The 25,926-nt window shown below is 47.7% G+C and overlaps 1 protein-coding gene across 8 annotated transcripts in view; it reads right to left on the minus strand.

Moving 5' to 3' along the window:
* Positions 1–4,704: 4,704 nt before the first annotated feature.
* Positions 4,705–25,926, minus strand: part of ktn1 (kinectin 1) — a 34,446-nt gene continuing 13,224 nt past the window's right edge. For 2 of the 8 annotated variants that reach the window (XM_088925554.1, XM_088925553.1), the window contains exons 9-38: positions 25,373–25,517; positions 25,122–25,218; positions 24,520–24,692; positions 23,431–23,499; positions 23,265–23,302; positions 22,744–22,834; positions 21,678–21,746; positions 21,529–21,566; positions 20,878–20,968; positions 20,404–20,472; positions 20,194–20,231; positions 19,902–19,992; positions 18,938–19,006; positions 18,612–18,649; positions 18,023–18,113; positions 17,745–17,795; positions 17,269–17,309; positions 16,813–16,903; positions 14,649–14,735; positions 10,669–10,758; positions 10,355–10,435; positions 10,006–10,095; positions 9,825–9,917; positions 9,653–9,724; positions 9,231–9,305; positions 8,632–8,715; positions 7,278–7,361; positions 6,681–6,773; positions 5,755–5,862; positions 4,705–5,537 (exon numbers count right to left, since the gene is read on the minus strand). In XM_088925554.1, the coding sequence (XP_088781680.1) occupies positions 5,508–5,537; positions 5,755–5,862; positions 6,681–6,773; positions 7,278–7,361; positions 8,632–8,715; positions 9,231–9,305; positions 9,653–9,724; positions 9,825–9,917; positions 10,006–10,095; positions 10,355–10,435; positions 10,669–10,758; positions 14,649–14,735; positions 16,813–16,903; positions 17,269–17,309; positions 17,745–17,795; positions 18,023–18,113; positions 18,612–18,649; positions 18,938–19,006; positions 19,902–19,992; positions 20,194–20,231; positions 20,404–20,472; positions 20,878–20,968; positions 21,529–21,566; positions 21,678–21,746; positions 22,744–22,834; positions 23,265–23,302; positions 23,431–23,499; positions 24,520–24,692; positions 25,122–25,218; positions 25,373–25,517 (2,377 nt within the window). In that variant the 3' untranslated portion in view covers positions 4,705–5,507. The remainder of the gene's footprint in view (positions 5,538–5,754; positions 5,863–6,680; positions 6,774–7,277; positions 7,362–8,631; positions 8,716–9,230; positions 9,306–9,652; positions 9,725–9,824; positions 9,918–10,005; positions 10,096–10,354; positions 10,436–10,668; positions 10,759–14,648; positions 14,736–16,812; positions 16,904–17,268; positions 17,310–17,744; positions 17,796–18,022; positions 18,114–18,611; positions 18,650–18,937; positions 19,007–19,901; positions 19,993–20,193; positions 20,232–20,403; positions 20,473–20,877; positions 20,969–21,528; positions 21,567–21,677; positions 21,747–22,743; positions 22,835–23,264; positions 23,303–23,430; positions 23,500–24,519; positions 24,693–25,121; positions 25,219–25,372; positions 25,518–25,926) is intronic. The other 6 variants (XM_088925555.1, XM_088925557.1, XM_088925556.1 and 3 more) reach the window with 6 other exon arrangements.

Consider the following 25,926-nt stretch of genomic DNA (forward strand, 5'->3'; position numbering starts at 1 on the left):
TCCCCAATGCAATTAAATGCTGCAATTTCCAGCACATTACGGCTTGCGTGCCGAACTTCTTCTTATCCTCTCCTCCTGCAAGGGGATCAGGCCTTTACCTCACCACGCTTGGTCCATCAGTATAGCAGTGCCGGCACAAAAGAGCTCTTTTTCAGCATCTTCACTTCCTCTATCGCAGCCGCTCGGGAGATCAAAGACACTTCTGAACAAACGCGCTCCTAATGGAGAGCAGGTGCTCAGTGCCGTTCCAGAGGGGCAGGCGTCCTGGAATTTTGAGGAGTTGCCCTGTTCTGGGTTGAGAGGAGGGATAGGGCTGAATTAGAGAGTTGGGGGACCCTCCAACTCAACTGTGTGAAGTGGGAGAGGGGTGTGAAGTAATTTAATCAAGTGACTGACAGACGTGGTAAAGTCTAGCATTGACAAATGCTTCAGTTGCTGCTTGTAAGGGGATATGAAACAACATTTACTTCTTCTACAATGTGGGGAAGAAATAAAGAAAAAACTGTGAGGATATAGAGCTGAATGGGGATTTACATTAGTTGAAATATGTTAAAATTCTATAACACACTAGTACGGCCTCAGTTGGACTATTGTGTTTAGTTTTGGTCAGCACATTATAGAAGATATTACAGCTTTGGAAACACAGGCAAAAGAAACGGAACCTTTTTAGTCCTAAACAGAGAAGATTCTGAGGAGACCCAATACAAGCTCTCAAAATGCTCAATTCAGCAGTTTTACTTCAGAACAAGTGAAACATAAGCCAGAGAGCACAAGTGGAAGCTCTCTGGCTTATGTGACAGTTATTTAAAACTGAGAACGGGGGGCACTTCTTTAGCGAGAAGGTTTTGAGTCTGGAGCGAACTACCCAGCCATGTTGTTGAAGCCGATACCCTGACATCCTGACCTCTTTCCAGGAACAGCTGGACAGGACCCTGGGATCAATTAACTACTAACTACCAAGCAGGCTGAATGGGCTGAATGGCCTCATCTCGTCTGTGTCCTTTTTTCTGTCCTTATTGGCGACAGAGCAAGGCTCGGTAGGATACCCTTTAGACTGAGAAGACAATGTGAAAAGGAATGCAAAACTCAGAGTGAGCCAAGGGCCAAACAAAACAAAGACAAGGAGGGGGGTTTAGGGCCCCAGTCCTGAACGTCTCTGATCTCGCCGGTCAGTCATTCCGGAGACCCCCCGCGTCAGTTGCTAAGGTGATTCCACCAGTTGTCAAGGTGACAGCCCCTTGCTGGAGTTTATGTGATGAGCAGATAAGAGAAAGAGCCACAGGTAGGAATGTGGAAAGGGCCAACCATAAACAAATGTCCAGCCAGAACTGCCTCATTCGTTAACACACGTAGCCAGTCCAGGTTTAGGCATCCACCTGGTTTTTATCTACATTTTCCTTCTCTTTTCCCCTGTGGGCCCACACTCACTTTCCTTGATGTTGCAGTTGTGATGCCTCTTCTTCCTCCAGGGTTAAGCAGGGCCTGCTGAAAGTCCAGGGATAAACGTCGATTTCTTGGACAGAACGTCATCAACTCCCCCTCCCTCTGCCCGTGTGCTTGGGAAACAGCTGGGGGACACCTTCCTCCTCACAGCCAGGCCTGTTCTGGACTGGGTCAACTGACTGCAGCGTGACAGGCAGAGGAATGGCAGGAATGTGCCGAGCTTGTAGCGGGGATGCTATCTGCTGATACGAGAGAATTACAAAGGCCCCTGTTGTTCTGGGAGCCCATGCAGTAGGACAGAGGCGAACACTGGTGTCCACACCCCGCTGTGCTGTATGCTAGGCCTTCTGGAGCCCCAGTTCAAGCAGCGCTGTGCTGAAACATTGCTGGCCTACCCCCTCAACTCTGCTCCTGAGGGTACAGGCGTTTCGACAAACTCCTCACGGCACTGTAGGGTGCAATTTTAATGTTAATTTCCAGTACGAGCAGTACATCCCCAACAGTGAGCGAGCTCTAGGAGGTGTCATCATGTTCTCCCCCAGTCGGAGGGTGTTTTAGCATGATAACGTCCCGATGAAACCAGGAGCCACGCTCGTACGTTTCATTGCATTGTTTAGGATTTTTTTGGAACTACAGATCTTCAAAATTAGGCTGTTTATCTGAACAAACTTGCTAAAAAAAGGGAACCAAAAAGTGATCGCCACTTCCCTTTCAGCTCTCCGACCTTGGCACTTCTGCAACCTTTTCCAATCCACCCGAGATACCGGAGCTGCCACCTGGGAACCCTCTTCTGCTACAGCAGATGCACAGGAACCCAGCCTTTCAAACTGCACCCCTGAAAGCAGTGCAGAGCTTCTTGGCACTTTCAGGGAAAGGCATGTCATCCATCCTTATTGCGCTTTAACATCTCAGTTGCAAGCGTGTCCCTCCCTTTTCTGAAAAATGAATTGCATGAAAATGGAGGATTGGAGTCCTTATTGAGGATGTAATGGTGTATTCAGTAACAGTTCCCTCAGCCACCCACGTACAGCTTAACATAGGGTGCCTCTTTCTCGGCAGGACTGGAACGGGACAGGAGCACTGTGCTAATTCCTCACACAGGCAAATCAAGGTGTATTGATGTAATAACCAACCACAGCAGCATAAAACAATCCCATCTGTGTTCCAGAACAACTCACAAAACGAAACACGCTGCTTCCAGACATTTTAAAGAAACTAACACAGAATATTACAGAAGCAACATGCACAGGCCTGAATCTTTCAATACTTCCAACTTAGGGGGACTGCAGATGAAGTGTTTTCAACAAACACCAGAATCTCCCAGCACCCCAATAAAACGGACAACTAAGGACTTGGGCCACACCTCTAGCCTATAAAGAGAAAGTGCCTGTTTTTCTGCACTTCTTACTTCTGTCTTCTTACTGAACCTGCCCCTCCCTCCCTCTCAAAGGCCTCTTCTTCCGTCTGTTTCACTCCCACACTCCTTCCCCTGAAGCAAACCAGCGCACGAGGAGCTCGCTACCCCCAGATAAAATACATCTCTGCCCACAGGAATGGGGCAACCGTCGGCTGGCTCTGAAGGAACTGGGCCCACTAAGAAGCAGCCCGCGAGCTCTTTGAAAACCAGCATGACGAGAAAAGGAGAAGCTGACGGACTGAACATAGACCTCCAATAAGCTTTAATATCTCTGTAGAGGCGGCTGCTAAAAATTGGGTTTTTGCTTTTAGCCTCTTTCTTCTTGGACTAAAATGGGGAAGAACACAGTAAGGGTCCAGATAAAGTTTTCTGAAAATAATCCTTCTCTTGCCAGAAGGGAGTGCTGAACACACCCTTTGGACACAGAAATGGGATTGTTCAAACATGACCTAAAGAGATTTGTCTGAAGGTTCGAGGGAAAAATAGACAGTGGATCCTTTCATGAGAGACTGCCTAGTATTGTTTTAATTACTTAAGCGCTTTGTTCTTTGTAGCATTCCTGGAATATCAGGGAGCCTCCAACTAACATGAACACTGCACACTCCCACAGCCCATCAGCATTATTTCCACAACCGTTCTGTTCTGTAGGTTAACCAACGTCAGTCCCTTCAGCCGCGTTGGTGCACAGACCCCAGACCCCCAAACTTCAGCAAATGGTCTGCGCACAACCCGGATGAAGCACCTTGCAGATTGTCTTAAAAAACCTGTACCACGCAACAATCAGGACAGATGTTTTGGCCTTACAGCCTTCAGTAATGGACCTCTGGTCATGGCTGTAACAGACAGTAAACCCAGTGTTTGCCGCATGTGGTCATGACCCCTGACTGACCGGTTGTCTTCACTGTGCTTTCCCAGTGCCTTCAGAGTGTCCACTTATAAGAGCTTGGCTCTCTTTCCAGGCACCTGCTTTCTGAAACACGCACTCCTTCTGCAGAGCAGGGACTGGGAGAATTTGTTTTGCTACTGTAGGCTTTTGGATCATACTGGTCAATAATTCCTTGCTTTAATATAGCCTTTTTGACACATGGACACTGCACTTCACTGGTGGGTGAAATGGGTCCCACTGTGCTCAAGCAGCCCCCCCCCCCCCCACAGACATCCTGCTAGACTATGTCCGGCCATGGATGTAATTCAGAGACCTACGTGCAATGTGGAAATGCTTAAACAAGCTGGCCACACAAATCCTAAAGCATGAGCGCCCTCCAGTGGCTACTGGAGGGAATACAGGAGAGCAGATCATAAAACTACCCTTGACCGCTGTATTTTACACACATCGTTTGTTTAAAGCTATTGCTTAATTACCCCCAACGCCATACACTAAGCTTTATACTAAAGTTTTATTTAAACCAGACAACAAAGGTGGAAACGATGTGGACGTGCATGTCAACGTGGAAAACAAGAGGAACAGGATTATGGGAGTGCGGAAGTTTACCCAGCCATCCTGGTTTCCTTCCTGGAATGTCTGGTTGACAACCTTGGATGAAAAAACTACCCAACAGGCTAGATGGGCCAAATGGTTCCCTCGCGTTTGCAACTCGTAACATTTTTATACCACATAAGGAGCTTTCTTTCAGCCTCTCCTGACGGGTACATGGCAGAGCTCAGCAATCCAAACTACAGCGAGGACCGCGGGCTTGTCCCCCCCATCTGACACACCAGCAGTCACCCCGAAACAACGATATCAAGAAAATGACAGTTCTCGGCCCCCTGAAAGAGGTGTCCGATTCACAGGGACTTCTGGGTACAGCTGCTACTGCCCGAGCTGCAATTCAGAACACCGACACAGGATTACCAAGCATCCCTTTTAATTTTTTTTTAACTGTCACCTTTTACAAAAAACAAAAATAAAATCGGTATGAATGAAATTAGCCACAGAGTAGGGAGTGATTACTAAAGACGAAAGAGAGGAAGCCTGTGTTCCCACTAATAACATAGGTCAAACTGCTCGTGTGAGCCTGGCCTGCTGAATCAGCACAGCACGTCTCTCAGGGCTCCGGGTCCAAGCGGGCCCTCTCCTCCAAGCCCAGGTCACTAAGCTGGACCTCCAGAGCCAAGCCGGTGCCGGTGGACTCTGAACAAGCCTGGCCCCCCTGGGCCCCAGGCTGCAACATATAGTGAATAAAATGCAACAGGTAGGTCCGTGTTCTTTTCCTTTTCCTTAAAAAATGTTCCTAAAAACTCACATTTAAAGACGGGAGCTGTCTCCCAGTCGGATCGTCTAATAAACAACAATTCTGCGTCGTATTAAAAGTCTGGTACGAAGGGGAAACGAAGGTTAAAGGTCATTGCTTGCAGTCTATAGCGCTTGCCCGTTTCTTGTTTTTTTTGTAGTCTTCAGGAATGTAAAGTTGGATTTTGTTTTGTGAAATCTGTTTTTTTTTATTTCTTTTGTCATTTGCTGAATCTGGACACCACAGTTCTCCCCCCCCCCTCCACCCCCTTCCCCTCAGCCCACGCCTGTCCACCCGGGAGCAGAGCTCGTTCCAGTAGCAGGCGGGCCAGTCCGGCTGGTGTTTCGGACTCGATCAGGACGGGCGGGAGGGGCTGTGTTAAGACGGGGGTCACAGGCAGGACCTCCCCCGACTCTCTACGCCTCAGCTGGGTATTTGTCCTCATTCTGAAACCAAAAAAGACGCAGAGATCCAAAATCAATCGCGACTCCCTTTTCAAAGCTCCAGCACCTCTTTCCCGATTCCCATTTCTGAATCTGTCAGTTTGTATTTCTGACAGCTGCTTTTACCCAGGTATATTCTAGTGATGTTTGCTGGGATGTTCTTTTTTTTAAGGCACTAGATTAAAAAAAAAACTTCCCCTGCCCCCAGCCCCTGTCTTACCCACTCCTGTCCTTTGGTGAGCTTTCTGTTGACGGCCTGCAGAAGCTGCTGCAGCTCCATCACAGTCTGGTTCAACCCAGCCGCCATCTTCTCCTTCCTGTCCGTTTCCTGGGAAACGGAACAAGGGGTCATATAGGGAGGAAGCTGCACACACGCACGCGCACACACACAGAGGCGTACTGTACTGCAGGAGATCATCGATGGTTCAGCAACCAACCATCTCAAATACATTTTCCCTTGATCACGGGCCGATACAGCAAAAACACCATTCTGTATTTCTAAACTGATTTATCATTAAACAGTCTAAATGTAATGCTATTGCTTCATTACGAGCTGATGCAATGCGTGTGTACTATACAGCACTTATTCTACAATACTGCACTTCAAATTTGCATGTAACCTATTTCTGTGTTTTTAAGTAGTCCATGCATTATTTAGAACCTTTTTAAAAAGTAAACAAATTCAAAATGCAATCACTTTTTGAACATCTGGCAGCCTTTACCATGCCAGGACGTAGGATAACCAATCACCTCCTGTACTTCTTTCTTCTATTCACTAGCCTATACTCAACTGGAGTGAGACTCGATCCAGGGTGAAAAAAAATAAGCTGTGAGAGATGCTGAAAGATGCCGTTTGGTTTCTTTAAAATAAACACTTCTTTGCGATGCCCTCATCATGACGTTTTTTCATTGTTCCTAATAGCTGCCGTCTTTGTGGGGACACCTATTCAGGTTAGTACTCGTGTGTGCACACTGCATTCCCCATCTGTCATTCTGAGCTTACAGCCCACCAATGCCGAACAACAACCCAGTGAGAGCCAACCGCGCGCGCACACTCTGGCAGATGCACACACAGGACACCTGTCTCACGCGCACCAGTCCCCGCCCACGCCTCCCCCACAGCTTCCACCCCTTCCCTCGGCTCACCTTCTGCGTCTCAATGGTGCTGTTGTCTATCAGGTCCACCTGTGCCGTCTCCTTCAGAATCTCAGCCTGAATCAGGTCCAGGGACTGCTGTGCCTGAGAGGAGGAAGAGAGCAGAGGCCAAGTGCATCCCTGAGCTTGTGCGGGCTTCTCGTGTGAAGGACTGCAAAAAGAGCCTGGTCTTGTCAAGTCTTTTCAGCAGGTTATTCCTTAAAGCTCCAAAGACACAAGTCCCTTGGTGTCTCCCACTCAAGGAGCAAGGTCACAGAAAGTGTGACTGGGTCACCTCAGTGCCCACGAAGACTGCAGACTGGTGACGCCTTGTGCACAAAGAAAGACATGCCCTTTCCTTCCTGCTTAAAATGGTTCATCTCCCAGGGCAGAAACAAAACAAAACAAAACAGCAGCAAGTCTAAGGATATGGAAGGAACATCAAACAATTCCCGTGTCCCGTTTCAGATGGCCAGATTGCGTTCCAGGATTACTAGTACTCCAAAATGGAAACTACTGGATTCCAAAGTGCATTGCAGCATTCAATTACACCGAATCATCTTCCGCCTTGCCAAACCTGCAGCGAAACGAAGCGGAATGAGGGCTCACCTTGTAGAGATCCCCAGCCACCTTCTGCCTCTCGCTCTCCTCTGCTTCCAGCTTGGACAAAGTCTCATTCAGCTGGGTCTTCAACTGAAGCACAGGGGAAAGACAAGGGACCCATAAGCCCCCTGCAGTCACACACTTCCCAGAACACGCAGGAGGCCTGAAGTGCCCGAGCCCTGGATATCAGGACACAGCTGATTCATCTGGCTCAGGATCTACACAGTCCACAAAGTCTAACTGAAGCAGATACGCTAGAATCTGATGGGCAATACCCCTGGCTATTTCTGGGAGGGCAATTTTGGGCTTCGATGATTGATGATAAATGAACACTGCAAAAAGCAGTTGAGAACTATACAGCGTGGGAATGGCACTCCAGCACCACCAAATTAACATCTCCCAAAGGATCCTGGTGTGTGTCTGCATTATTTAATGGATGAAATCTTCTATCCAGTAAGGGGCAGCCAAAGCTTTGACAATCTACAGAGATGCTTGTACCAAACAAGGCAAGTACAACAAAAAACGAGCCGGACTGAAGAGCTGCTGGCAGGATATTTTCAGCATGTCACTCGATTCTGACTGAAGCATACTCTGTGGGGAAACTGTGTGTAAGCCACAGTGAGGAAAACACTGCCCCTAAGCCTGCTGTGCTCCAAGGCTACAGGCAGTAGACTGTACAGTCCAGCTGGGACCTAGCACTGCCCTGTAGACCAGTATCAGCAACAGTCAAAGCTCTTCAGTGGTTTCACCTTTCACCCACCACAGCCTCTTCGGTGGGATTATATTGGAAGAGGGAAGGCATGTTTGTCAGGACAGTTTTACATGAGGACAGAGGTAACATTAAAAACCTCAAATATGCATCATAGACACAGAAAATACTGCCAAAGTGACAACATGCAAAAATTACTTTTCACAACTCCCTAGATAACCAAAATGTAGTGGGCTGAAGGTAGTTAACCTGAATACCCTGTTCTGACCAGGTGTAAGCTATTACACTGCACATCCCCTTCACTGAATGACACTGTGTTAGTGCTGCATGACAGGCTGTCTGTGAGCAAACGCGTTAGTAATAGTAGTGAGGTTTCCAGGCCTGTCAGCATGTGTGTTAATGTTAGTGGGGCCCAGTAAGATCGAGCAGGACAGAATGGCTTGTCATCCACAGCTTCCATTGGGCAAGATGTAAAAAGCTGAAACAAAGCAGGAACAATCTTTCTGATTTGCTGCATGGCACGCTTTTGAAGTTGTGGATGAGCTAACCACCACTGCTCATCCACTGAGTCAGAGTGGCCCCTCCCTCTGACTGCTGGCCCCAGAGGACTGTGGGACAGCAGCTGCTCTACGCTGTCGCGACAGGTCTTACCAAGTTCAGCTCCTCATTCTGCCTGACTGCTTCAGTATATGAACCATCAAGTTTGCTCTGCAATTCAGTCAACAGATCTTTCAGCTGAAATGAAGTTTAAAACTATTTTAGATGCCTTGATTCCAAACAAGTAGGAGACAATCCCAAAAACCTAGGGCTCACCAGCTCTTAAAAAGTCACAAAAGGGGTTGCTTAAGGGCTGTAGAAACACATGGATGTCAACAGTTAAAAGGACTGTTGCAACAGGCACGTCTTTATGCACAGAGTGGTCAGGGTCTGGAACAAGCTTCCCAGCTTTGTTGGTAAAGCTGGTAACCTGGCTTCTTTCAAGAAACAGCTGGATGAGATCCTTGGATCAGCTACCAATAACCAAAGGACCTGGAAGAGCTGAATGGTCTTGTTTGTAAGCTTTCTTAAGAAATCGTACAGCTGCCCAGTCTTGCCGAAGTGATAACTCGGGGGAAATGAAATGGGACAGATTGGGATCCGGACAGCAATGTGAAAGAATGAGCTCAAGGTGCTGCCCAGGATATGTGAGCTCGCATCTATGGCAGGACTGATCCCTGATCCATGTGCCCAGCTACAGGCTGTGCACTCACCTCTCTGACTTCGGACACGTAGGTGGCACTTTCCCGCTCCGCCTTGCCCAGCTCGGCCTCCAGGTGCTGCCTCTCCTGCCACAGCCGACATCGAAAGACACGAACAATCACACTAGCACAGCACGGCAGTGCCCAGGTTTTCTCAGAAAAGAAAACCCGTGCACAGGATCCCATAAAAGCCTTTAACGTCACCTGCATGCAACCTCAATTACAACAGGAACCTTGACAGGACCAGCAGGCACGCTAACTGGAACATGACATTGCAACTGAAGATCAGCAGTTCTCATGCCTCGGTCAATCATACGGGTTGTCTGAAATTAACCGTTTCAATAATAAAGAAAACTAAGCTGAAGATGAGGGCAGCTGGTCTTCAGCATGCCGTGTGCATGCCGACTTCCCTGGCAGTGCTGGGAGATACTCACATTTTCAGCCTCCATGCTCTCTACGCTCAGCCTATCCACGTCCCTTTCCAGAACTGCGACCTTGGCACGCACCTAGGAGAGAGAGACACAGGCAGGCGCTGGGATTCAGCAGGCAGAACACCCCACTCTGCTATGCGCCCCACCTCAGGGCGTCCGGAGCCCCCGGGCCCACCTGCTTCAGCTCACTCTGCGACGCCTCCAGCTTCACCCTCCAACGAGACTCCTCCTGCTCAACGCTGCTCTGAAGCCGCTGTAGGATGCCCTCCTGTGGACGGGGGAGGAAGGAAAGTCACAGCCGCCCAGGCGCCAAGGACATGACACCCCCCCCACTCCCTTCCCAGAGCAGGCCTCACCGTCTCCGCCAGCACTTTCTTGTACGTCTCGCAGTCCTTCTGCAGAATCCTCTGGGTCTCCTCCGATTCCCTGAGCTTCTCCTCCAGCTCCTGCAGAGACAAAGGCCTGAGCTCAGGTACGAACTCTGTCGCGGTGCCCTGCTCCCACCCCTCAGACTCCTCCCCTCGGAGAGGCAGATCATGCCTTGCCACAGTCAGAAACCTGTTGAATTCCCAATTTTAGAACTGTGCCAAAACATTTACTCTGAACAGGACACGTACTTTATTTAACCACTGTGCACCTTGCTTCTAACTGGCGCTCAAATCGGGCAATCCTATAGAGCAGATCCTGAGGGATTCGTGGGCTCACCTTAGATACCCCATCTGCCGGTGCTGATCTCATTACTTCTCTTGCTGCCTTTTCAAACTCCTGAAGCCACTCCTCATGGTTCTAAAAAGAGGGAAAAAATGTTATTTTAAATAATACCACTGCAGCCAGGAAACTACTACAAACTGGCAAAGGAGCTAGGCAGAAACCTACATGACTGCATGAATACCAATCAAATCCCCTTTAAGAGCACTAAAAAAAGCTAGTACAAATTTAAAAAGATTGTACTCATCCCTTTGCATGTGCACTCAGTTTTTATGCATTTAGCGTCAGCATAGCAATTCAGGCCGGGTTACCTGTTTGTGAGGCAGGGGCACGTCAGGAAAGAGCCTGTGCAGAACCTCTCTGCTCCGAGCCTCGGCCTCAGCCAAGACCTTCTGACTCTCCTGTAGAGGCAACGAGACGAGCTTTAACTCACGGCCTCACACCGCACGCACACCTACACACGGCACTGAACCATGCGGATATAAATCATGCACAAGCACACACCTGCCAGGACTGCAGTGGGCGAGACTCAGTAAAATAACTGCAGTCCCCAGCATGACAGACAGGCCTCACTGCAGGAGAACGGCAGTGAGCAATTTTGTAATTTCATCATGATCATATCTCATTTACTCTGTTCTAACCACCCTGAGGCCTACTCTACTTCCACCTGGTATATATGCAATTACAAAAAACGTTACAAAGACCAACTTAAAATCAAGTAATCAGAAACAACCTTATAGCCATAAAACCCATCAGATCTCAGCCGGTGGCTGAAGATCCACCCTTTGCATCAACTCTCTTCGTTCAAGTCAGCTCCAGTCCCTGAGTCTTCTGTTCTGAGTGACTAGCGCTGGAAGCTTTCAGCCTCAATTGTCGCACTCTACAGCCGACCCGAACACTGCAGCACCGCAACACATCCTGGTGTCTTTAGGAACAAGCACAGTCCCAGCACTTCAGTCCTCAGAGCTCACTTCCCCCTGAACCCCTGCCAAAAGTTAAGCTTCTGCCTTCACTTCCAGCCAACAGACAATCTTCACTTGACAGGATACTGGTTACCAGCACACATCAGAAATGAAAACCAGGTACTGATTCTCGGTGCGCATACCGGTGTGGTATGACCTCCTGCTGCAACATCTACTCCTGTACCCAAGAGCCACAGCGCTCTAGACATTTGACAGTTAAAGTTCTTAATGGATGAATATCTGGAAACAGACGTGACACGTGGAAGAATTGGTTCTAGGGAGGAAATGTTCAAAGGACCACACCAGCACAAAGAGAAGCCCCTCCCTATCCAGGAGGTAGAGACGGCTGTTGCGCTCGGTCTGTTGCTCTGAAAAGTGATTTCAAACACAACCCATCAGGCAGCTCTAAATACACTTAGAAGAAATTACACCCACAATACGTTCACTGTCCAGGACGAGTCGGATCTAAAGGAGCGGCCCGAGGGCACCGTGGCGTCTGGAAGATCTCAGGACTTGCAGAGCTAAGCCAACGACAGTCCCTACGAGTATGTACATGCACGGGAGGGTCAGTTCCACAAGGCGTTTGGATTAAGTGACCTAATCTAGCCTTCTAGATGAATTTTTGGTACATCTATTACACAGCAATTCTACATTACCATTAACAAACCCCCATTAATTAATTTCTTTTCACTAGGCATTTGAAAATCAACAATGCTTCAGCTTGGCAGGGTCCCATGGATGGAGAACCTGCAGCGGGTCAGTGCTTCCTAGAGAAGACCTATCTCCTCTCCTCTAGCTCTTGAGTCTTAAAGAGCCTCTTCTCTGTTTCTATCTAATTCTTGCAGAAAACCTAATTACAGCCAGTGATTAAAAACAGGTAATTAAACTGAGGAGCACAAAGACATGGCACCTAGAGGCACAAAACGCTACAATATTGCTTTGGTACCTAACTTCTTCAAGTAACTGCTTATCAGGTGACAGTTTTCCATCCCCGTTTTGCTGAAGTGATGTTCCTACGATCTAGTTTTTGCACAGCACTTGTGTGCCATCCTCACTGCTACATAAACAGAAGGTCTGAAGAACTTGTTATTCATAGACTACTTCCGGTGCTCCGCCCCCAGGGCTGATAACACGCTCATCCTTTAATAGACAAGATGAAAGCCCTTGTAGAGGTCATACACTGCATATCAAATCCTAAATACCTACAGAAAGCAGGAGCACACGCTTACCTTTAAGAACAGACATAACAAATGCTAGCCAGCTGTAGGTTACCATGCATGGTGTTGGAGCTGTGGAAATAAGCCAAGCTACAAGTACCACTGAGGAAGGACTGAGAAACCACTGAGCTTTCAGTACCCTGCTGCTGGCACCACACTTTGTCCCAAGTGGGGAGGGTTTAGCCTGCAGGGTATACATTGTCCCTGAAAGATGAACAATGCCACACTATGGCTGCCCACACTCCCACACGGACTCAGCTGGCATCACTCCCACTCATCAGATGTTAGGAAGAGAGGACTGGGTGAGGGAGTGGTTTAGGCTCTGAGATCAGAACTTGAAGGCTGGGGGCTTCACATCCTGGGTGGAGCACTGCTGTTGTAATTTAGAACAAGGTACTTCACCACGAAATAATTGGTTGTATAAACGGGCACAAATCTAAGTCACTTTTAATAAAAACTAATAACAATAATAAAGCTGGAGAAGCCTTTTTTTGCAAGACGCCCAACATCTGTTTCACTAGTTCATCACGAATTGTGGGAGGCTGTAACAAGCTACCCAAACATGTCCTTAAAGTAAATGACTTGGTTTATACCAAGAAAAGGTAGGATGAGATCCTTGGATGCATTAACTACTATCAAATGGACAAAATGGCCTCCTCTTATTTCCAACTTGAAATTATCGACTGCACTTAAATGTGATTAGCAGTTTTCCCGATGCTTTGAAGCACGCAAAGCAAAAGAACAATCCATTATAAATGAAAATCACATCATTCTGAAGTTATCATTCTTCTACTCCAGCAGGAGAAAAACCCTTCAAAGTCCTCAAGGTCAGCACCTCCAGCACGGTGGAGAGCCCAGCCATGCAACCGTGTGCAACTCAGGGTGGGATAAGATGAAGGACATCATGCTCCGGAAAACATCAGTGCGTTTATTCATTAGAAAACAAAATAAGACCTACTGTAAATTCGCATTTTCAAAAAGTGTCCTGCCCAAAATAGAACTGCAGAAGATTTAGCAAAAAGTGCAATCATTGTGGAAAGTGTACAGAATCTTAAAAAAAAAATCATTGATCCCAAGTGGCGAGAGACAGAAGGTTTGACTTCTGCTGCCAAACACAAAAGCTAGCCTGCATACATGAACTCAAAAGCATACACAGGAGGACTACTTTTAAAAAGATTTGTTATGCACAGATCAATGCGTCTGACAATCCACAGTGAAATGGCAGACGGTCACAGGGCACGATGCAGATGGGATGGCATGCAGAGGGGTCAGGGATGGAAGGAGACAGAGCAGAGGTATAGGATGGGCAGCGTGGATTAAATGACCCATTCACGCTAATGGAAATTAGGTGAAGTCAGTGATCAGTAACTGCATATTGATTTCCAGGACAGATCCGTGAACTTGGACTGTTCCTCAACCCACATTCTCAAACTCTGCCTCTGTAAACAGGACTCCACGAACCTCTGCTGGTTTTCAGGCAAGCAGATCACAGTAACTTAAAAATCAAGAGCAGCTGTGGACCACTGCAGCTGAACAAATCACCAGTGCAGAGGTCCTATCTGTTAAAAATTAGATTAGCTCCAGTTTCAAGATATTTTAAGATAAGATAGTTATTTCACACTAATAAGACAATGGTTGGCTGTCGCAGTTTCAAACGCACTACATTACTTTTTCTAGAAACCTTCTGAACACAGATGACAGAGTGATTCTGTATAAGCCAGGAATGGTAAAGTTCAATAGGTGTGGTAAGCAAAATGGCAAAGAATCCGTGGAAGCAAAGCACAGATCTGCGGCCAGATGCATAAAATACCTTCAAGTCCATTTCCCCATTAGCTTTTCCTCTCCCCTGAACGTCTGTGACATCCAGGGGCATTGCACAAGCATTAAAGAGGACTGAAGTCAGTTATCAAGTTAAGGGGAAAATCATCTGTATTACTAAAGATATACACTACCTAAAAAGTGTTTTATGCAACTAGTTTCAAGTTTTCGTTTGTCCTCAGCAAGAGTCTGAGTGGAAATGAATATGCAGCATTTCAGTGCAAAGCACTTTTCTTGTTTGGTTTTTGTCAGATTTGTCTGTACTGTGAAGCAGACTGGAGGTGATAACCGAACCTTGGTGATCTTGTTGAGTTTCCCCTGCAGCACGGACTCGGTGGCTGACAAAGCCTCCATTGCGCTCCAGTTTTTCTCACGTAGCTCCTGGTCAGTTTCAGAGAGATACGTTTTTCAGTTCAGCCACAAAACAAGCATACAGAAATGGATAAAACCCACAGACACAACAGGGATCCAAGATTTCAGGACAATGGGGTCTGAGACTTGTCTTTCCTTATACAAAATAAACGTTGGTCATCTAACTAGAATGCCCATAACCCCCAAACACACTTTTTTTTATAATTTAACTGATCCTCAGAGAGAAACCTCCGTGAGGGACTTCTCTGCTGCTGTGGTAAAAAAAAAACAGGTCAGGCAAGCGGACACTGACCAGTAGCTGACACGTTAACAGGACTGCTTCTACAGCAAGGACAAGCCTCACAGGTTATATGATAAAGCAGTGGTTCCCAACTCTTCCCAACTTTGCAGAACACCGTCTTCTGGTTTTTACTCCAGCCAAGTTCCTTCTCATAGGCTAACTGATTTTCATTTCCTATTTAGCATGCACTTGTAAATTTGCTTTCGGCAATTTCATTGCTGAATGATAGTTATTCACACTTGTGTCAATTCATCAATTGATTGACTAGCAAGAGCTGTTTAATTACAAACAACAGTAAGCAATAAGCAAGCTGAGGAGAAGCCGTGTAAAGTTGTTTTGCTGAAGTTGTTCAAAACGGTACTCTTGAAGTACAGTCTTCTTGATACGCTGTACTGACCAAAGAAACAATTTAAATAAAAGTCTTAAACAAAAGAGATCACTGAAGCCACCAGGAGCAGTGGAGATGTAGAGAAAACCAGCCAACGGTGTTCCCCTAGGATCAGAGTTGGGAACCCCCGAGTTATGTGACTGGGTGGTGACACTATAAAGCCCAGCCTAGACTGAAAACCCCTCCCACTGCCCACACTCCTCCTTAGTCCAGCCAGGCCCCACGTTATGTCAGACCTGCACGAGATCCACCTGTTCTGCCGGGCCCACAGCATGCCACAGCAAAGCATGCTGCCGAGCCCGTCCGCGAAGGTACACTGATGCAGTGCATTCAAAGGGCAAAGGCTTTAACAGCGACACACCTGCCACAGAAACTGCCAAGGCTGCTGATCTCACACAAGTCAGCACTCCACCTCTGTGGAGTGAAAAAGGAATTCAGTCCTTCGTGCTGGTGCTTGCACTGCATGATTACTGCCAAGTTCTACTTCGCTTCCCTCGGCTAAACCAAGCAAGACTTCTACTCTGCCAAACACCATCCGTTTGCCTGAGAAAACAGCCGACGAGCCCTGAAAGCACGCTCACCCTACATGCATAGTGCACTAACAAGTGCGAGGAAAAGAGTATGCCATTTTGGCTAAGGAATCTTCTATTGTGATCATCTTCAATGTCTCCTCAATTCTGTCCAAATACGGAAGACTTTCAATGTAAAATTCAGTTTTCTACCTTTTTTGGTTTAGTTGGAGCTGCCAACAGGGAACTGGGCAAGAGTGCTATTGGTAAGACTGAGAAAATCACACCACTGGACAGCTACAGAACACTCCCTCATTTCTAACTGTTTCCTGTGCTGCTATCACTAAATGGAAGAATGTCAGAATTAAGATGTGGGAATTCCTGTCAGACCATTGGCCCCAAGGCACCTTCAGACATCATGGGTACATTCACTTAGTTCTAAGAGATCTAGCGGTATTGTAGTATTCTTGAATTACTGTAATTGTTCAATTACATGCACTACTCCAGTCCTCAAGGGGCACATGGTCTCCTGGTTTTCCTTTCAGCTAAGCTCTTAGTTATCAGAGTAATAGAAACTTAAACTGTCTCATTTCAAACATGCTTGCTGAACTGGGATGCCAGAGGACTGCTGCACTTTTCAGTAGGACAAGCTTTAAAATCCTCCCGTTGGAAAAGCCGTGTTACCAAGTGGAAAAAAGGAGAAAGCTATGGGGGAAGGAGAGAGAAGGATGTCTGAAAGTTGAACTGGGCTTTCACCCTCGGGTTTCGGGATCGGAGGACACAGGGTCTAGGAACGACAGCCTAGGACTGTCCCAGCACAGCCATGACTCTCACACTTACCCCCCTCACCCCCCTGCTCCCACACGGGCCTCAGCACCCTGTGTGGGCAGTTTGCACATGTGCACCTACATTGTTCTTCTTCCTGTGCACCTCCAAGGAGTCCTGCATCTGTGCCAGGTCGCGCTGCAACTCTGCCACCTGCTTCTCCTTCTCTGCCAGCCTGGAGAGATCAAACAGCACAGACGCCATTGAGGCATTCAGAGACTGAGCCATGCATTCTGTAAGCCTTGGCCTATAAACTAACAAATAAAACATTTATATGTTATTAGTCCAAGACTAAACGTTCTAAAATAACATGTTCTACTAAAATGCTACTCTTTTTTGTCGCCATGGGCGTTAAAGCAAAGATGCTTTAAGAAAAAGAATGGCTTCCCACATATTATAAAAACGTCAGATTAACGAGGCCATAACCACCCATAAAACTTTAGAAGAGTGGGAAAAACAGCCAGCAGAAGCACAGAAGACCGCTCTCAACTGCTTAATGTGCACTTCAACTATACTAATACAACAAGAAGACATACTCACGCCTTCAATAGCTCCTGACTGGGGGCGCTTGCCTGGACCTGCTGTAGAAACAGAAAGATACTCATTTCCTTCTCTAAGCACAGTTCCGACCTGGGCAGTGCTGGAGTCAGCTTTCCACTACTTTTTTTTTTTAAAGTCTGATGGGAACCAAGTTTGGTCAGGAGCAACCAACTATACAAAGTGCAATGAGGCCCTGCAGCTCCAGGCTAGGCTCGTTCCACTCTGTCCAGGAAAACAATGCTCTCACTACTGCGGACCATTCCAAAGCCTTTGGCCAGACTGACTGTAAAGGCAGGTCTAGCTCAGTGTGCTTTCTCCATGCAAAACTGCCAAAAACAAAGCACATCAGGAAAGACAGACAAGGAGAGTTTTCAATCTAGTATTGCTGCGCATTGGCAGGACAGCTCTGGAACAGCCGCTCCGTACAGAATGAGGGCTTGGATGCAGGTGGGAGGGGGAGATATGTAGAGCAGTACCTGCTGCGCCTCCACCTGCCCCCTGAGGAGCGAGCTCTCCTCCTGCAGCGCCTGGAGGAAGAGGAAACGACGGAAGTGAACGGGTGTGCTTCTCCTTCCTGCAAACCGTCTCTTCCCCGGGGCTCGGATTCTCCCTGCACTTCCGGACAATCTCGGCCTCACCACCACTCCACTCCTCTCCTCTCTGTTCCTTTTCTGCTCTTCCGTCTCCTTCCGGCTGCTCCCTCTTAGAGCACATTGCTGCCCCGTGACTCTTTCCCACTTAACCCAGGTCTCACCTGGAGCTGCTGCTCCCTGTCTGCGACCTCTCTGGTCCGCTCCTCCATGGCTCTCTGGAGTGCGTGAACCTCCTCCTCCTTCGCAGTAAGCCTGGCAAGCGACACAGCACACGTCACCGTCTCCCCCTGTCCTACCACACACACACCACTGGCTCCCAGTCCCTGCAGGGTTTTGTTCCAGCTGGGTCCGACTGTGGCCCGTAACCCATCGGTTAGCTGCTTTAGACCATTATTTGCGCTCATTCCCATGCCTTGCTTTCATCAGCACCACAGATAAAATGCATTTTCAAACAACTTCAGCACAAGACGTTTATGCAGTCTCTCCTCAACATGCTGCAAATCTGCACAATCTTTCAAATAAAAAGGCCCCAAAACAGAAAAAGCAGTATAAATTGGCTGGTGATTAAGAGTTCTGCTGGAGTAAAAGCCAGCAGAGACCAGGGTTACACAGGAACAGGACTAAGAACCACTGTATCAGGGTATTTCTGACAACACACAGTTAATACCACAATACAATACTGTGTACGGTACAAAGGTGCTCTACAACACGCACTTTCCTGGCCAGCTGTAAGAGAAGTGCTGAACTCACAGTGTCTGGAGCTCCTGAAGCTGGGTCTTGGTGGAGGCCTGTGGAAAGAGGCACATCAAACTGAGCGAGACACAAAAAATAATTTAAATGGATGCTCAGATCCTACCACATCTTTCTCAACCCCAAATCATGATAGAATATTCGGGGTATTACCAACCTATTAATCTGCATTTTGCATGAAATGTCTTTCCAAGAAAAGAGTCATCTCTGAAGCACTGAGCTCAGAAGGCACACCTTGTTTTTTTTTTTATCAACGGGGGAGATATTTCTCCTTTTCCATTCCCCGCCCCACCCTGTGCTCCTCTCCTGTAAAGTAGCGCTTGTACCTGCTCAGCCTCCCGTTTCCTGGCCACCTCGATCTCCGCCTTCAGGACCTTCGCCTGCTGCTCCAGGGCCTTGAGACACAAGAGACGAGGGGGGGTCACGCACACAGACAGGTTAGAGCCGACACGCACGCAGCAAACCAGGCACAGCACAACTCTCACACCAACAGGGGCGCACAGCAGGATGAGAGGAGATACAGCACAGAGCCCAGCGCGAAGATAAACACAAAAGACGGTGACGGCAGGAGCTGCCCCACACTGGCCAGCAGAGCGTCCCAGAACGGACAAGAGAGAGACAAAGGCAGACCACCCCTTCGCCAACAGTCAGCATGGTAGAGCATCAGACAGAAGCAGACCAAAACAGACGAGTGTCAAAAGCACAAGGCACAGGATAAGTATTAACGCCAGACGAATAATTTCAATGATGGATCTGGGGTTTGGTTCCACCCAAATCGCCTATTTTAAGCAACTGCAGCACTATGTTGCAATTAGCCTTGTCGCACACGTGTTCAAGACATCACGTAAAAAATGTTAGAAATTGCCCCCAAGAGCCAGATTGCGACACTAACACCGGTAAGAACCTGAGCCACTTTCATCCTACAGTCTCATCAGGAGTATCAACACGGGAACAAGACCCAGATCAGCAGCACAGGGCAAACAAGGCTCAAGCTAGAAAAACACAGCTGCAGATGTGAATGTAGGGACAGGTGGGAGCAGGGAATGCTGTGCAGTGGGTTGGCACTGCAGGTGCCCCATCGATTTGGTGACTAAGAGGCACAAGAAGAAACCGGGGCGATACCATTTCAGAGCGCCTGCCCTGCAGCCTTTCCAAAAGCTAGGCATCTGCACAGACCCAAGAGGCGAAATCTCCGAAACTAGCGGATCAGAGATCCAGTCCCTCCCAGGGCCCGGGGGGGAGGGGGTTAGTGCGGAGTGCATGCTCTGCGAGACGAGCCAGGATCAGCACCTCAATGGTCTTCTCCTTGTGCGACACATTCTCCACCTGCGCCTGCAGCTGCTCCTCCAGCCGCCTGACCCAGCCCTCCTTCTCCTGGAGCCTAAGGGAAACGAACGCCAAAACGGTGAGCGTTACAGTCCTCGCCTCTGCAAATCAATTTGATGGATGTCTCCCGGGCCATCCGCCTTAACTAGGGAGGCTCCAGACAACAGCGCTCACACCAGCACAGAGTCGAGGCAACATGCCGACGGACGGCATCATCCGGTTCAAGATTCAAGTGGTAGCTTTCGAACACACTTACGTTCTCCGTAGCTCTTCTGCTAGTGTTTCCGATGCGGTCTGCAAGGAAACACAGAAACGGGCTCTCTCTGAAAATGCTCAGGGTTAAAGCAGAGGGTAGACAACAGAGCTGGTTCAGGGCAAAGGTCAGTATGACAGCAGGAGTGAGGACTGAGACGATGATTTCATCCAGGGTTCAGAATCGTGTAAGAGTGAAGGGTAAGCGTCATACCTGTTCAGTCTGCTGCTGCTGCAGGGCTTCTATTTCCCTCTTCAAAGAGACACACTCATCCCTCAAAGCCTACAAAGGAAAGGAAAGGCACAGACGGCACCTTGTCGTAAAAATACGGCAAACCTCCTCCAACGCGAGATCCCAAATGCCTTCCATCTTTTCATAACAAACCCCATAAGATATTGAAAACGTTTATTTTTGCATCTAATAACCAGAGTTAAAATGTAGCATTTTCGGTGCTTGGAAAATATTGCTCAGAGATCGTGCAGAATGTGACTGACTCAAATCTACCTCAACAAATGCAAAATGCAGTTTCCCCCATCTAAGACTGAGAAAATGAGGGTTAGAAACTGTGTTAAGAGCAGCGATTATCCCAGAAAAGGTCTGAACGGAGTGACTAGTTCTTCCGTCTGCAGCTCACTGGAGAGCGACACCAGGGCTGCTGAGCGAAGACGATCACGCCTGGACCCTCACCTTCAGCTCCTCTTCCTTATTGGCCACCTGGATCAGGCCAGCCTCCAGCAACGTTTCCACCGTCCTGATCTTCTCCTCCTTCTCCTGAGCACTGAGGGGGACAACACACACACTATGTCCACTAGGCACTGAAGCATTGAGCCATTTCTGACCGAGGAACACACAGATTTCAGACTTTCAGACACGTCTAGAATCCGAACTGCAGAGCAGCACTGAGCCACAAGCACGTCAAGGACAGCGGTAAGGCGCTGTTGTGGACAAATGGTCAAATCCTCCCCTAAAAAGGAGATCTGTAAACTATCAGAAAAAAAGATTCAGTAATGTAACAGAAATGCTACTTTCACCTTCCGACAAAACAATGCCTTTTCACATTTTACTGCTGTTTATTGGCATGAGGCGAGGATCAGGTTTTTGCCAAGAACTAAGCTTTCCCATTAACTAAAGATCAATCATCTTTCATGCAGAGCTATCCCTTCCTCAAAAATGCGCGACAAGTACTGGACAAAGGATTTAAAATAGAACCGTGTTGCTATAAGGTTGCCCATAGAAGCAAAATGCATACATCAGAAAATCCAATTAACAAAAATGGGAAGAGTTGGAGGAAAAGGCTGATATGTGTTTCTTGGGTTTTTTTGGCCGTGCCACCCTCACCTCTTTTGAAACTGCTCCATGACGAGCTGGGAGGTGGCCTGTGGAGAGAGGCCGAAAGGTGAATGGCATCCAGCAGATGATTAGACTGACCACTCTCAGTTTCCAACAACACTGATTCCAAACAGAGAAGCAGAGACGGGCCCCCTGACCTGTTCGGATATCTGAGCCTGCAGTTTCTGGATGTCAGCCTTCAGACTCAGGTTCTCGTTGTGCATCACCTGTGAACACAGCAGGTACCCAGGCGTCACAGGCCTCAAGTAATGAGCGATCAATGCAGTAATTTCCCAGTGTAGTGTTACTACAAATGCTTCTGCAGCCACTGTACTGGCATTCTCGAAATCCCCGTTTTCTGCAGTGTGACTTTGTAACAAATATTTCCACAAAGAGCTTTGCTCCCCCACCCCCCATTCACAAAATACTTATATTCTCATACCCCGGTATAAGAACGTTCGGTATACGAATTTCCACTAATCCGAACATGAAAAATTTGCACCTTGTAATTCATTATAAGAACAGAATTTAGGTAATCCGAACTTTGAAGTCCGAAAGTGACCGATTTTGGCCGAGAAACTTCCGCGAACAGCTGCTTGTTTCTGCACGGGTGACAGGCATTGTGATTAAGGACGCCGTGAGGCAGCAGTCCTCCGCTTATGATCAAGGCAAAAACTTGTGCTCTCATTTTCAAAGTGTTTTTGTGTTTGTTCTGTAGTTGATGTTTGTTATGGGGTCTTAAGGAAGAGAAAAAGATTCTTTAGCGTAATATTCAACAACAGAATGCATATAGTTCTAGCCGATCGCTTGAATAGTGATCTATTATGAAAAATGTAAATACGACAATTATTTTACAGCTATAGTTGGCTTGAGTAGAACTTTGTTGTTCACTAAGCTTGCTATAATGGTCTGTATGGTATTATATGTTGAGGGTGGTTTCTGAGTGAACTTGTCTTCGGTTCGGAATAGGGTGGAATTTTCCCCATAAGAAACAATGGAATTTTTATTTTCGATTTACGATCTCCCGCCTTCCGAACAGATTTTCAGGAACTAATTAGGTTCGGATACCAGGGTATGAGTGTAGAAATACAGGGTTACGTCAATTCCTTAAGGCCTCGCGCCCGTTTTGAAGTGGAGAAGACCACCGTGTGATGGAGACAGAGCTGAAACCCTGCCTGCGGTCATGCCCTGCACGTCCCACGGCCCTGGGGAGCCTGCACGTACCTGCATGTCAGTCTCTCGACTTGCCCCGCCGCTCCGCTCCACATTCAGGGCGTCCTCCAGGGACTTCCGCTGCGTCTCCTTCTCCGCCAGCCTGCCAACATCGCCACAGTCAGCACGACTGGCACCAAGCACGCACACACACACACTGACCACGGGGCGCGGAGGTGGTACAGCGAACTGGTAACTAAAATTGCCTTCTCGCCTGGCTCACACATTTCACAATCCTTGAGTTGCACTTAACCTTCAAGCAAAAAAAACTAAAAGACAGCGCTTTAGCAGATGCAAATAAGAGAGTTAAGAAGAGTACTGCACAATTCCACCTCTTCTCCAACAATTAGGAGACTCAATGTTGTGCACTAATATAGCTGCATATATAGAAACTTTCAATGCCTCTGCCTTATCCCGTATTGGACGGCAGTCAGCATATCTGTAATCGAAAAATTCAGGAAGCGACAACAATGGTTCTTTCTCCCCGTCTCTAGAGCCCTGTACATCACTGTACCCCAGTCAGTCAGACTCACAGCTTTTGCAGCTCCTCCAGCTGTGAGGTGGTGGAATTCTGGAGAAAAAGAGGCAAGCAATTAGCAGGGGGCGGCCATATAGACACACATACAATTATACAAATGCAAACAAGTAATAGGGCTGTCAATTTGAAAGCCAACAAAAGCAACATGCAACTCTTTGTACCTGAGCAGCGATCTGAGCTTGCAGACTTTCAATCTGAGCCGCTAAATTTTTATTCTCCTGCAGCAGATCCTGCAAAGAACAAAAAAAAGGTTATATGCAGTACAGGACACGCAAGACATGCAACACCTAACAATAACTGATTGGACCGAGTTAATAATTGCAATATACATATAATGGAAAAAACATTTTTACTATTATGGATGAACAAATTGGTCAAATATTGGTTAAGATGGGTTAAGTACATTCAACCTTTTAAGTCTCAATGTCAAGATACAGAACAATGTACTTGAATTAAAAATGTATATTTAAAATACTTTTCTCCCTCTTTCCTTACCTTGAATGTACGTAGTTTGGTTAGAAGTGAGCACAATGTTAAGGGAACAGATAACAGACTACATTTTCATGTATGCTGTATATCTGCAAAGTTGTATTGTAAAAGGATGATGTGTGTGTGATGTCATTTGTACTTGAAATGGTTTTATTTGTTCTCTAAAATAAAATGGAAACACCAGCTTTGTAAGACCTACAATAACCTGACAACAGGGTAACTTAGGGTTTAAAATGAACAGTTCAAACTTTGCAAGCATCTGGATAAATGTTAGTTTTCCAGCAGTAGAAAGTTACAGTACCCATCTTTTACCCATCTATACCTGAAAAGGAACAGGTGAAGGTTTATTCCATGCTGAAAAGAAAAGAGACAACGTTTCGGCCGTGGAACCTTTTTCAGGTGGCTATAAGAAAACACACGACTGTTCCCAGTCTATTATAAACCCTAATCTAAAATGACACCTGAAGAAGGCCTTTACCTGTTCCTTTGCAGCCTGCACACGCTGATGCAGCTCCCTACTGGAACTTCTTCAGACCTGTAACTGGCCAACTAAAACCTTCAGCGCTTCCCAATTCTTACTGGCATCCAGTCCGGAAACTTTCAGCACTTCAAGCTTCCAGTTCTGAACCACAACTGCAGTTCTAACTGCAGGAGGGTTTCTGTAACAGTCCAGTTAAAGGTCCCCGCGCGTACGGCCCACTCAGTGGCGTGTTCAAGCCCAGGGACCGGACCGGGTGCAGTTCGTCCCGGGTGCCTGGTACCTGAAGCGCGTCGTCAGGCCGGCTGTGCTGCGAGGCCTCCAGGAGCTGCATCATCTTCTGCTCCACCTGGTCCTTGGAGACCATGGTGTCGGTCAGGTTGCTGCGCAGGGTCTGGATATCCTTGTTCTTGCCGTTGATCTCCGACTCCAAAGCCATCAGCTTGTTCTGCAGCTCTGCAAGGTGTGGACACCACCAGCTCAGCTGCAGCCCGCCAACCCCCAGGCTGCACTGAACGCCACGGCGGAACCAGCCCGACGCCTGCAGCGCAGGCCAAGTCTTCACATCGAGCCCCTGCGGCTGCTAGCGATCGGGTCTCAAAAGACTCTGCCTCTTCTGGCTAATTCTATTATTCCTCAGATTGGAAACGGTCACAGGATTTCCCAAAGCAAAGCAAGGAATGCTAAGAACCTAGGGTGAGGCGAGGATACACTATAAGAAAACACAAGACTCTTCCCAGTCTATTAGAAACCCTAATCTAAAACATAAGGGTCTTCTAACCTAAGGGCAAAATATATACAAGAATAAGGATGTTCTCAACTAACACTGACGCATAAGGCAAACTTTTCCAATTACACAGAAACCGATTAGCCTCCATATAGCACCTTGCTTGGCAGCCTTCAGTTTCTCGTGCTCGGTGTTGACGCTGTGCAGGTATCCCTGGACCTCCTCCCAGCGCAGCTTCGCATCCTGCAGCTGGGCCTGAGCAAAAGGGAGAAACATGTGAAAAGAATCCTTACCCATTACCCTGCCTCCTTCCAATCCAACACAGCCTGCCACACTGTCCCTCTTCCTAGTGCTAGCCTCCAGTCTTAGGAAGCAGGTGAGTGCCCATGCTTCCCTACTACTCTGGTACCTCGAGCTGGGAGACGTTCTGGTTGTAGTTGACCTCCAGGGTCTTCCTCTGCAGCTCCTCCTGCTGCAGCTTGCTGGTCTTGTCCGTCAGCTCTTTCACCAGCTGCCCGTAATCCGAGCGCAGCTTGTTGAGCTCCGCCGACTGCCTACGGCACAGGGAGACAAGCACATCGGACACATGGGCAGACAAGCAGATAAACCTTCCTCACAGAAAGCTGAGCAAGGCTGGGCCTGGTCTGTACTGAGTTAGGAGACCTTTAAGGAAAAGCAGGGCGCAGCTGGTTTCGGTGGACTAGTATTCAGCAGCATTTCCTCTAGACCAGAATTTCCAGCTGAGTGCCCTGGTATGGTGACTGGGGATCACTGTTCTTAGGAGGTGCTGTCCTTCTGCACCGTTAAACCAAGGTCCCAACTACTCGATAGTTAAAAATCCCATGGCGCCGTTCAGGAAAAGTAGGGGTGTTAACCCCGGTGTCCTGGCTACCGACTCTAGCCAAATGTTCCTGCTTGATTCAGCTCTTGCAGCAGTTCCTCACTGTCAATGTCTGTGTTTAA

The sequence above is a fragment of the Atractosteus spatula genome, chromosome 9, assembly GCF_055471065.1.
Source record: "Atractosteus spatula isolate fAtrSpa1 chromosome 9, fAtrSpa1.hap1, whole genome shotgun sequence".
In the NCBI taxonomy this organism is placed as follows: domain Eukaryota; kingdom Metazoa; phylum Chordata; class Actinopteri; order Semionotiformes; family Lepisosteidae; genus Atractosteus; species Atractosteus spatula.